This window comes from Stylophora pistillata, chromosome 7 (genome assembly GCF_964205215.1).
Source record: "Stylophora pistillata chromosome 7, jaStyPist1.2, whole genome shotgun sequence".
In the NCBI taxonomy this organism is placed as follows: Eukaryota; Metazoa; Cnidaria; class Anthozoa; order Scleractinia; family Pocilloporidae; genus Stylophora; species Stylophora pistillata.
The window spans coordinates 19,918,400-19,930,778 of NC_142525.1; the positions used below are offsets into that span (position 1 = coordinate 19,918,400).

Genomic DNA, 12,379 nt, shown 5'->3' on the forward strand with positions numbered 1-12,379 from the left:
CTGAACATGTTTCTGTTGTTAATGGTTTTCTGAAGGTGATCCATTTTTATAATGATTTGATTTAGTGCCCCAGTTTTGACACCCAATCTACCGGTTAATAAGCATCCTCTATTCTAATAAGTACCCCCACTGAGTAAGCACTGTCATTCCAACAGATGCCCTCTATTCTAGTAAGCACCCCCACTGAGTAAGCAATGTCATTCCAACAAGTGCCCTCTATTCTAGTAAGCAGCCCTATTCTGTTAGAGCACAGGGACATTGAGGTTAATGGTTCTTCACTTCACCTAAAGCCTCATTACAAAAACAGTGGTCTTCTTGTCAGTCTGTAAGCTATTATGTCCATGTGAATGCACTGTTCCTTCAAACAAATGATTTTGTCATAAAATTTTGTAACAATTGTTTGGCAATTCCTTCTAGCCAGTAAGGATCCAGGGACAATAAGATGGTTCTCCAGTCTTCACGAGACTTTTTAAATAAATGTCAAAGCTGTGTTTGGCACCATCTGCTGTTTCTCAAACATTTCAAACCATGCTTTCTGTATTAAGTACCCATAACTCAAGTAACCACCCCCCCTTCAGGTACCAAAAGTAAATAAGAGCCCTGGGCACTTAATCAAATCATTGCTGCAGTAATTGTAAATCATTATTAACTTAGTCAATGATGTTGGTTTTAGTAGACTTCAACAAAATCACATAATTATGATGGACTTTGGCAAACTTGATGATAATTGTGTTTTTTAACTGTGAGGCCCAATAGTTGCAGTGAGTCCCCATGAGCATTTTGCCCTCATCCTAAATATGCGTGTGTCTGCTGTAACATCCTCTAGTATCCATAATTATATCAATCAAGTGTCCATGTAGCAACTACACTTGTGACGTGGAGTTGTCACGTACAAGGAAACTAGACTGTCAAACCATTTGCAGCTCATTTACTTCAATTACATGTTTGTAAGTTATCTATGGGATTTCTGGCCTTTTGTGTGGAATTCCAGTGCCCAAGCAATTAAATTAACCAGGTGGCAGTCCCTCCACATTTGCATGGTTGTGGCAATGTAGAAACTGACATATTCTTGGTCTTTTTTTTTGACTGACTGTTGTAAGATGAACCGAATTTCCTAACTGGAAAATATTTTAGGTGTTGTCTAATATGTATGTTCTTAGTGTGGAGGCTCATCATTTCATTTGTAATTGTTAACATGGACATTTTCAGGATAAAAAGTCTGTTGAGAGCTGTTCTGTGGCATTTGCTCGACTGGTGGATAGCTTTCAGACTAATGAGGTTAGACTCATTAAACACTTTCTACTTGAAACATGTTTTCCTTTTTCTATTAGGAGCTAGAGAGTGTGCTGTTAAGATAACAGGTCAATGAGCAGTAGTGCTCAGGAAACTTAAAACACATTACTTCAAACGTAATTGTAATGCTCACATGCTAAATAGTGGTAGTTGCCAAATGTACCTTAAACCACAAACATGAAATTAAGGTCAATTACTGAACTCCGCCTTCTGTTATCTCAAGTATGGTTCTCACATTAGAGGTAGTGAGAACCACACTTGAGATACAGTGTAACAGAAGGTAGACTTCAGTGATTTTAACTGGTACTGCCGCCCAATTAGCCCAAAGGATAGTGCGCTGAACTGTTGTGCGGGAGGTTGAGGGTTCGAGCCCCGGCCGGACCAACACTCAAGGTCTTAAAATAATGGAGAAGAATTTGCTACCTTTCTATAACATCAAGAAATGGTTAGATATTCTAGTCTTCTCGGATAGGGATGAATAAATGGAGGTCCTGTCTCCTGCAGGGTTGGGGTAGGAGACATTAATTTCCCACACACGAGATTACTGTGTTATAGATGTATAAAAATTTGAGAAAGATGATAAATTTCTCTTAGCTTGTGGTCAAATGAAAGGTGGTGCTATTTTGTGGTGTCATGAGCATTAGACATAAATAATTAAAAGTATTTTTCCTTGTTCTGTGATCTGCAAAAAAATGATTTGATGCATTAATTTTTACTCTGAGTACACTATTTTGTTTTCCAGAAACATCTGGAAGAGTTGGCTGCCCATGGCCTGCTTAATAACTTGCAACAGTTGGTAAGAATTAATTTTTCTTTTAATCCCTTTGGCTTATCCTTGAGGTCATGGATATATACCGGTACATTCTCAGCTGAGGAATGTGTACAAGTCATGTCAAATAAACTCTCTTCAATCTCTCAAATGTTAATTAAGTCTCAATCACAGTCTGGTCACTGATATATTATGTTGTACTTCTTAAAAAACAGCCATTTGTGTGATACCTTTTTGCTATAAATATCTACCACCAAGTCGTTATCTCTTAATTTGACAGAAGGGTCAAGTACTGTGTATACTTTTAAAAAATTAAATTTTATAGTTGCTTAACTTTTGGTTGGAACTAGGAGGCCATACTAGCTCATTCATAGAGCATTCCTTGTTAATAAAAACTGCCCAACCAGTTTGCTTCTTAATTCCCTATTTGCAAGATGAGAGTTCTAATGAAGATATTATTCTTGATGTCTTTATAAAATGCTCTGGGTGGTCAGTTTCAACTCATGGTAAAAGCCCAGCTTTTAAAGAAGTAACATATCTAATTTCTTCACTTGATACTACTTTATAGCTTATGATGGCCCCTCCAGTCATTAGTACTAGCACCTTCGTGATGGTGGTGCGTATGTTGGCTGTGTTGTGTTCCAACAGTCCAGTGATAGCTGTGCAGCTTCTGAGGCAAAGTATGTGATTTAATGACTTAAAAATGGAACTTCAGTGGTTGGAAATATATCAAAATAGTGTGATCTGGGATTTCTTTTTTTTTTTTCCTGACATAAAGTATGGAAAAGTGATCCTTAATTTATTTGAAAGTGGCAGTAATGAAAATAAAAAACTGCCCAAGGTTATTTGTTTACTTACAGTGACTGTGCCAGGTTAAGACTGTGTCTCTTAGCTAACCTGAAAATTGGTTTCAGTCCTTTCCAGACAAGGAAAATTAAAAGTTATTGACTAACTATATTAAATTGTTTCAGATGTGTCGGATACAATTCTGTATTTATTGCTGGGCACCACAGAACCTGGAGAGGTAGAGAATGCTGAGGTACAAGTGTTTCGTTTGTCTTCAAACCATTTTTGATTCTGCAAAGTTTCCTTTGTAATGCAATTTATGTTGCTAGTTTGATTTGTATGAAATGAAGTGTGTCTGTAGTGTGCATATAAAGCAAGAACTCTAACCTTCATGGGTGATGTAATTAAAAAATCTGACTTTCATACCATGGGGAAAAGATTTTAGATGTCTTTCAGTCACTATAATTTATAATGCTTTAATTTGTAACAAATTATTTCTTTTTGTAGTTGTTGTCAAGAAGCCCACAAGAATTCTTTGAAATAACTTCTTTTATCAGGTTTGTTTTCAGAAATTAATTTTACACATTTTTCATTAATTACATCTGTTAGCTAGAAAATCAAAATCGTTTAACTTGAGCCTCACATTAACAAAAACTTTTCCCAAATGTGACATTTTCCTGTCATTCACTATCAACTTAAAAATTCTTCGAGCTGATTTTCTTTTCCCTAGCCAGTTTGAGGTAGTGACCTTCTACTATATTTCCCTCTTCAAAGGATTTCTTATAACCTTTCTTGATACATTAACTCAGATCCAATTTGTTTCACAGATTACCATGAAATTAAGACTAAACAGTTGATTTCACTTTTCTCAACAGTGAACTTCTACCAAATTTGCCATCAGATGGTAAGTTCTTGCAGTGTACACAGTTGGGTAAACATAATTGATAGTTATGGCTGTGTTATTTTGAAAGTTCTTGTGAAAGCCTCTCAACTTATCACTGAGAAATGTTTGTCTTGCAACATGTACAATTCTTCCTTAGCAGGCTTACTACATTAGGTGGATGATTTCCCTATTTGTGGCAGCTCACAGTGCAGGTTTATAGTGAGGTACTCTTGTCTAAGTCTGAAGCTTTGATTACAGGTATCTTCTCAGTTGATGCTCTGCTGTGCAAACCACAGCAGAAGGCTGAACAAGGACTGTGGCAGTGGAGAGATGATAGGGGACTGTGGCACACATATTCATGGATTGACAGCAAGATTATTGAGGCTGCATACCAGAGTGGAGAGGATGAGCTTACTCTCACTACACTGGGAAGAACTTACACTGTTGACTTTAACAGCATGCAGCAGGTATCCCGAGATTATGTACCTAATTAAAAATTTGGTCATAAAATTAGATTTGAAAAGAAATTGTTGTAGTGATTCTAGCGTTTTGCATGAAATTCCTCAATAATGAACCTACATGTAGTAAATGGTGTAACTTTTCAATTTATATAAGTACTTCACTTGTCTCAATGTAGAATGACAATTGCATTTGGTTAATGTTTCCTAAGTGGACTCAGATCTTTTTTTATACTATTGTGTTCTCATAAATATTGATTTTAATATTACCTTACACAACATTGTAAAACTAAGTCTGAATTGTACAAAATTTTATTTCTTGAGGGTTTTGAAGTTATTTAAGGCTGTTTGTCAATCTTGTAGAATTTGAATCAAAGTGGACTGTATGCTGTTACTTTCACTCTACAGACAAATGAAGACACAGGTACTTCAAGACAGATACAGCGATGTCCAGGAGGAAGTGAAACATCTACAGCACAGTCTAAGACAGAGGAAACAAAAATCACCAAGAGTGATGAACGTTTAGTTGTTTTATGTGAAGATACCAAGCTAGCTTCATCGTACACTTGTGTTATGTTTTCTGCTTTATACAAGATATTCAGCTCTTCTGTTGGACCTGCAGTGAGACACAAATGTGTGAATGCTATTTTGAGGGTGCTGTGTCATGCCCCTCCTGATCTGTTGGGAGTGGTTCTTAAAAGACACCCCATCTCCAGCTTGATAGGGGGAATGCTTCAATCAAATGACTTGAGAGTCATAACTAATGCTCTTCAAATGGCTGAAATTGTCATGCAAAAAATGCCGGATGTTTTTCATGTATCATTCAGAAGGGAAGGAGTGATGCACAGAGTTAGAGATTTGGCCAATGGTCTTTTGGCTACTAAATCAAAGTTATCAGGAAAAAACTGCTCATCAGAGTGCCTGGTAGATACTAGTGAAATTGAAAACCCTGGACAGAGAGCGACAGAAAATGCGCAGTCATTACCAGTTACCAGGTCAGATATATCTCTATAAAAAGACTTGCATTTAATTTAGTAATGGTATACATCAAAAATGTTATCAAAAGTAGTATTTTTGCATCTAATTTACAATTAATACTTGTTCCTCCTCTCTTAAAAATGTCCCTTGCTTGTGGCCTTGAGCCATACCTTAGACCTTGGGCACAGTTTTTCCCAATGTGTATTGTTCACCCAACAAATAACATACAATAGGTTTCTTGATTGTATGAACTTTCACATTACAGGAGACTGGGAGATGTGTTGCGGAGGAAACGTTATTCAAAAAGGCCTGGCAGAGGAAAGGCCAGTAGTTTTCCCAGCACATCAGAAGCACATGTCGAGATAAATAGAGACCAAATTGGAATTCCCTCTTCAAAGACAATACTTCATGAGAGCAGGGCTGCTTTTCTGGCCTCTCAAGTGTCAACCAGACTTAACTCCAAATCTGCAGTTCTTTCGGAGCGACCAGCAAAGGTGGAACTTGTTTGATGGATTGTGTTTTTTGTTTTTAAGTTTTATGGGCAGTCTTTTAAAATATGATTGATATTTACCTCACTGCCAAATGTAACATAATAAAAAGCATTTTGCTAATCATAAATACTGCATCTGTTTTTCTAAAGCTGGAAACATCTGTTGCAAGCAGCCTTTCAGAGAACAGAGAAAAAATTTTGGCTTGGATTAAAGATCAAGGTACATGTATAGTTATTGTCAATTGTCATCTGGTATTTAACCACAGTAATATTGTATTACTTTTTCACTGCTGCTTAACCAATGGAAAACTTGATTTTTACCAACAGCAACCAAGTTTTGTGCTGAGTATTTTGATCAGCAGAAGGGAGACTCTCACCCAGCACTTAGTGTACTTCGACAGTTAAAGAGTGCTTCAGAGGAGTTGGCTTTAGATGTAAGCTTTGAAAACTAAGACTCTGTTAATGATGTTATGTATTTCTAGGCAAAGAAGTACTTTGTATTATGTTGCTATTGATATGATTGTGAGAGATAAACAAACGTGTTCTTGATGAGGCACTTGAGGCACTGTGTTAATCTGTCTTGATCTGGGATATTGTTAGCTTGCATAGGAGGCTTACACCAAGCATATAAGTTAAAGTTATACTTGGGAGTGGAGACATGGAGGGAGACTCTTTGTGTCTTGTTTGCATTTGCCTCTCCAAATAACCTTTATTTGAATCAATCAAGTGTATGCTATGCAGGCAAAGACATAGTTATAGTAAGTTGCAGTTCTAAGTATGCTATTTGGTGTTGTCTTTTCAGAAAGAAACATTTATTCCAGCACTAGAGGTGAGTTGTCTGAGTTAAAAGTGTTAATTTAGTACATTGATTAACATGCTTTCAGTTGAATTTTAAATCAATATGAGGTTTTATTTGTGTAACCAGGAAGTCTCCGCTGTGCTAACTAATGAAGACAACAGTGCATGTGCATTTGAGATCCTCCATAGTGGACTGGTACCAAATCTTCTTAGGTATGTTTCTTAATTTGCGTATTACCGGTACATCAAAGTTCTAATCTTCATTTCAAAACTTTTTTCGGAAATTAGTTTTTCTCCAGTAGAACAATTTGATATCAGCTAATGTTACCCCGTAAGGGAAGAGATTGCCTTACAGTCATGCACTTACATACTCATTTATTTTATGTTGCGTATGGCACATTCACAGTCGATTGAATGAAACCTAGTTTTAGAGAATTTCAGTCAACTCTGGCTTTTTTCCTTTTTATCCAGATATCTAACATCTACAGAAGTTAATGATGCCCTTCCTCAAGAAACACGGCTCAGAATATTTTTCCATGTGTTTATGGGACTTCCAGTAAGTGTTATCAATTTCACAATTCATAAGTACAGTCAAACCTGTATTAAATGTTCAACTGCAGGTAATTGTGGCTTGCTACAGGGTGACCACTAAATACAGGTCACACAGATTAGGGGTATTATTAAAAAAAAAAAAACCAATAAACAATGCCACTTTATGCAATAATTGATCATTTAATGTGCAGAATCTTGCTCAAAAATACTACTTATTTTGATTTTGGGAGAGAAAGACTGGTTGAAAATTACTTGAAATAGTATTTTTAGTGTTATTTGATTAAACTGCCTCTCAGTGACAATTCAGTGAAGGGCAAAAACAACAGGCCGTTGGGATTTTGTAAAGGGTGACCACAACTGCTTAATAGAGGTGATTGCTGAATAGAGGTGACAGCTTACCTGCTTAATAGAGGTGATTGCTGAATAGAGGTGACCTCTTACCTGCTTAATAGAGGTGACTGCTGAATAGAGGCGACCGCTTACCTGCTTAATAAAGGTGATTGCTGAATAGAGGTGACTGCTTACCTGCTTAATAGAGGTGACTACTGAATAGAGGTGACTGCTTACCTACTTAATAGAGGTGACTGCTGAATAGAGGTGACCGCTTACCAGCTTAATAGAGGTAACCGCTTACCTGCGTAATAGAGGTGACTGCTCAATAGAGGCGACCACTTACCTGCTGAATAGAGGTGACCGCTTACCTGCTTAATAGAGGTGATTGCTGAATAGAGGCGACTGCTTACCTGCTTAATAGAGGTGACCGCTTACCTGCTTAATAGAGGTGATTGCTGAATAGAGGCGACTGCTTACCTGCTTAATAGAGGTGACCGCTTACCTGCTTAATAGAGGTGATTGCTGAATAGAGGCGACTGCTTACCTACTTAATAGAGGTGACCGCTTACCTGTTTAATAGAGGTGATTGCTGAATAGAGGTGACTGCTTACCTGCTTTATTGAGGTGATTGATCAATAGAGGTGACCGCTTATCTGCTTAATAGAGGTGACCGCTTACCTGCTTAATAGAGGTGATTTCTCAATAGAGGTGACTGCTTACCTGCTTAATAGAGGTGACTGCTTACCTACTTAATAGAGGTGATTGCTGAATAGAGGTGACCACTTACCTGCTTGATAGAGGTGACTGCTCAATAGAGGTGACCGCTTACCTGCTTGATAGAGGTCAAAAGTACACCAAACGAATCTGGGACTTTGAAAACTGACTGCTTAATGCGGGGTGACGGTTTGGTATAGTGTTCAATACAGGTTCAACTTTAATATTCTGTAGCATTTTTCTAAACGCTTCTGGACTGCACTAATAAATAACCAGTGAAAAGAAGAAGAAATTATTACACGCTCATGAATCATTTTTTTTTTCTGTGCAGGAAACAAGTTCCCCTGGAGATTTAAAGATCACGGTAGATATATTTTTCTTCCCAGACACATATTCATGTGTGTACGTTATATTATCTCTGTGATCAGTGTTCTTTTTTTCTATGTAGTAAAGTATGATCCTTCCTCACTTCCCTTTAAAATTCGCTTTCGAACAATGGAATTTCCATTTGAGGTGGTCTATTAGCTTTGTGGAGTGAGTGAGGTGGTGTATTAGCTTTGTGGAGTGAGTGAGGTGGTCCATTAGCTTTGTGGAGTGAGTGAGGTGGTGTATTAGCTTTGTGGAGTGAGTGAGGTGGTCTATTAGCTTTGTGGAGTGAGTGAGGTGGTCCATTAGCTTTGTGGAGTGAGTGAGGTGGTCCATTAGCTTTGTGGAGTGAGTGAGGTGGTGTATTAGCTTTGTGGAGTGAGTGAGGTGGTGTATTAGCTTTGTGGAGTGAGTGAGGTGGTCCATTAGCTTTGTGGAGTGAGTGAGGTGGTGTATTAGCTTTGTGGAGTGAGTGAGGTGGTGTATTAGCTTTGTGGAGTGAGTGAGGTGGTGTATTAGCTTTGTGGAGTGAGTGAGGTGGTGTATTAGCTTATTGGAGTGAGTGAGGTGGTGTATTAGCTTTGTGGAGTGAGTGAGGTGGTGTATTAACTTTGTGGAGTGAGTGAGGTGGTCTATTAGCTTTGTGGAGTGAGTGAGGTGGTGTATTAGCTTTGTGGAGTGAGTGAGGTGGTCTATTAGCTTTGTGGAGTGAGTGAGGTGGTGCATTAGCTTTGTGGAGTGAGTGAGGTGGTCTATTAGCTTTGTGGAGTGAGTGAGGTGGTGTATTAGCTTTGTGGAGTGAGTGAGGTGGTGTATTAGCTTTGTGGAGTGAGTGAGGTGGTGTATTAGCTTTGTGGAGTGAGTGAGGTGGTCCATTAGCTTTGTGGAGTGAGTGAGGTGGTGTATTAACTTTGTGGAGTGAGTGAGGTGGTCTATTAGCTTTGTGGAGTGAGTGAGGTGGTCTATTAGCTTTGTGGAGTGAGTGAGGTGGTCCATTAGCTTTGTGGAGTGAGTGAGGTGGTGTATTAGCTTTGTGGAGTGAGTGAGGTGGTCTATTAGCTTTGTGGAGTGAGTGAGGTGGTCCATTAGCTATGTGGAGTGAGTGAGGTGGTCCATTAGCTTTGTGGAGTGAGTGAGGTGGTGTATTAGCTTTGTGGAGTGAGTGAGGTGGTGTATTAGCTTTGTGGAGTGAGTGAGGTGGTCCATTAGCTTTGTGGAGTGAGTGAGGTGGTGTATTAGCTTTGTGGAGTGAGTGAGGTGGTGTATTAGCTTTGTGGAGTGAGTGAGGTGGTGTATTAGCTTTGTGGAGTGAGTGAGGTGGTGTATTAGCTTATTGGAGTGAGTGAGGTGGTGTATTAGCTTTGTGGAGTGAGTGAGGTGGTGTATTAACTTTGTGGAGTGAGTGAGGTGGTCTATTAGCTTTGTGGAGTGAGTGAGGTGGTGTATTAGCTTTGTGGAGTGAGTGAGGTGGTCTATTAGCTTTGTGGAGTGAGTGAGGTGGTGCATTAGCTTTGTGGAGTGAGTGAGGTGGTCTATTAGCTTTGTGGAGTGAGTGAGGTGGTGTATTAGCTTTGTGGAGTGAGTGAGGTGGTGTATTAGCTTTGTGGAGTGAGTGAGGTGGTGTATTAGCTTTGTGGAGTGAGTGAGGTGGTCCATTAGCTTTGTGGAGTGAGTGAGGTGGTGTATTAACTTTGTGGAGTGAGTGAGGTGGTCTATTAGCTTTGTGGAGTGAGTGAGGTGGTCTATTAGCTTTGTGGAGTGAGTAATGGCTAAAACGAGCACATCATATGACACATTGTAAAGATGAGCTCTCAGGTTATTCGAGTTGAAGCAATGATGATGCTAAAATGTATGTTACAGTTGTCAAAATCATTCTGTATTAATTGTTTTTTTTTTTTTTTTTGGCAGACTAAACCTAATGTAGCGCCCATGGCTGCCCTGATACAGAAACTTCACTTGTGCATCAACCAGTTAGAACAAGTCAGTCAATATTTTATAAAAAAAACATTTATCTGTCTCTGGATAAAATCTTATTCGTAGTTTTTTCATGTATAGAAAATTTTGTTACAATGCACACTATTGTCAACTCTATCTATGGTAATGTAATAAATAGGCAAAGCGTAAGATTCTAACTTAACTAAATGCACTCAAACAAAATCAGGATGTCCAGGTGGTTCATTTGTGTTTTTCAATGAGTCAGTGTATACACATCCCTCAGCATCTCTTCATAGGAGGTTAATTGACTAACAATGCGTCCCTTCTTTCACCAGCTCCCAGTCAAAGTTCATGATACACCGGGAGGGGCAGTTGGAGCAAGGTGCGCTTCATTTAACGTACTTCAATTATTATCATGATTTGTAATGATAAAAAGTAATTGATGTCACTCACACCTTTTATGGTTTTTTCTTAGAGGATCGCAAGCTCTAAGATTTTTCAGTTCTCACCAAATCAAGGTTTGTTTAATTTTTCATATTACATACACCTCATTAACTGCTTTCGGAATGTCCAACTATTTCCTAAATTTGTATGGCACTTTTGGTGTGTTTGAGTGAAGTTATATAACATCAGAAGCCTATAGCCCTGTTCTAGGTCATGAGCTTCCGATAAAATGCAATACACAAGTTACTTAAAACTCACATTTGGTTTGCTGAAATTTATGAAAAATTGATATAAACTGCTCATACGCTCTACATACAGTGCCTTTTACAAAGACACCCAGACTGTGAAGGGTTACGACAGTGGAAACGTGGACCAGTCAAAATTGATCCACTTGCTCTTGTTCAGGTATCAATTGTCTTTTAATTTCAATGAAACCTGTTGTTCTCCATACACTGTTTTTTTTTTAATTTAGCCTCTTCCTCACTCGCTTCTCCTTTTTTCGTTTTCAGGCTATTGAGAGATACCTTGTTGTTCGGGGATACGGGAAAAAACGACAGGTTCGTTGACCTGTCTCTTTATCGTTAAGGTTTTTATTTTAGCTGAAATGAAACCAGTAGGTTTATTTGCCCAAAATTACAGAATGCCACCAGTACACGCTTAGAACAAGCAAACGAGTAAAGAATAATGGAAGGATATATTTTTATTTAGTAGTGTCAAAAATTCGTTTTTAAAAGTAATCGTTAGACACTTAATAATGCTGTTTAAGACTTCCCCTGAATAAACTTCAAATGGTTTGTTTTAAATCGCCGTGTCTGAATGCACGATATTTTGGACCTCTTGCAGAATCCAGAAGATGAGGGAAGTGAGGATGACGGGTAAGCTACTGGGGTTAGCAAACACTGATAGAGGCTACCTGGACAATTCATTATTTCAATTCCAGAGCTCTTTAGAGGCCGAATGCATTATTCTACGGCTAAACTAAAACTCACCGATACAGTTATGTTTAAGATTGATCTATATTTGGTGGTGATGTTCAATAAAATCATGTGGACAAATGATTGTTTTTGGATTTATTTTATATGATGATTTTAGCCGTGTTTTTGCTTCGTTCCACCTTGGGTTAATCTACCATCTCATGACCAATGTGTAGTTGTGAAATGATTCATTTCGATAGATTATAAATCTTAGTGCTCGCATAGATCAAGGTGACATTGGTCGAAGTAATTGAAGCTAGTAGCGCAGCAGTAACAGCAATTAGATGCTGTCAGATATTTCTCTTTTGAATGAGACTTAATTTTCACCATCCATGCTCAAACGTTATCATTAATGATCAATATTGCGTGTTTCATTTCTTAGGTCTGATGATGACATTGACGAGTCTTTGGTAAGTAGGGAAAATCTTCCTCATTGTTCCTTGTTTAATGTTGCATTCGTTGAAAACTTATGGTTTACGTTTTGTTCTTAACAGGCAACTGAACTGCAAGGTCAAAACAACTCAAGGTATCATACTTGACATTACACTGAAATACTGATTCTAGTTGTAGACACTGTTGGTTCTAACTTCTTGTCATCGTGAGAGT

At 38.3% G+C, this 12,379-nt stretch overlaps 1 protein-coding gene across 1 annotated transcript in view; it reads left to right on the top strand.

The window, feature by feature from the left end:
- LOC111330853 (E3 ubiquitin-protein ligase TRIP12) overlaps positions 1-12,379 on the top strand; it is a 42,498-nt gene that overhangs the window by 17,773 nt on the left and 12,346 nt on the right. The window contains exons 19-41 of the mRNA XM_022935817.2: positions 1,210-1,278; positions 2,036-2,089; positions 2,631-2,742; positions 3,034-3,101; positions 3,356-3,405; positions 3,724-3,752; positions 3,990-4,198; positions 4,598-5,184; positions 5,433-5,661; positions 5,808-5,877; positions 5,985-6,091; positions 6,460-6,486; positions 6,583-6,668; positions 6,927-7,011; positions 8,386-8,418; positions 10,329-10,400; positions 10,691-10,737; positions 10,831-10,873; positions 11,118-11,204; positions 11,309-11,356; positions 11,643-11,674; positions 12,156-12,183; positions 12,268-12,299. Coding sequence (XP_022791552.2) covers positions 1,210-1,278; positions 2,036-2,089; positions 2,631-2,742; positions 3,034-3,101; positions 3,356-3,405; positions 3,724-3,752; positions 3,990-4,198; positions 4,598-5,184; positions 5,433-5,661; positions 5,808-5,877; positions 5,985-6,091; positions 6,460-6,486; positions 6,583-6,668; positions 6,927-7,011; positions 8,386-8,418; positions 10,329-10,400; positions 10,691-10,737; positions 10,831-10,873; positions 11,118-11,204; positions 11,309-11,356; positions 11,643-11,674; positions 12,156-12,183; positions 12,268-12,299 — 2,204 coding nt within the window. The remainder of the gene's footprint in view (positions 1-1,209; positions 1,279-2,035; positions 2,090-2,630; positions 2,743-3,033; positions 3,102-3,355; positions 3,406-3,723; positions 3,753-3,989; positions 4,199-4,597; positions 5,185-5,432; positions 5,662-5,807; positions 5,878-5,984; positions 6,092-6,459; positions 6,487-6,582; positions 6,669-6,926; positions 7,012-8,385; positions 8,419-10,328; positions 10,401-10,690; positions 10,738-10,830; positions 10,874-11,117; positions 11,205-11,308; positions 11,357-11,642; positions 11,675-12,155; positions 12,184-12,267; positions 12,300-12,379) is intronic.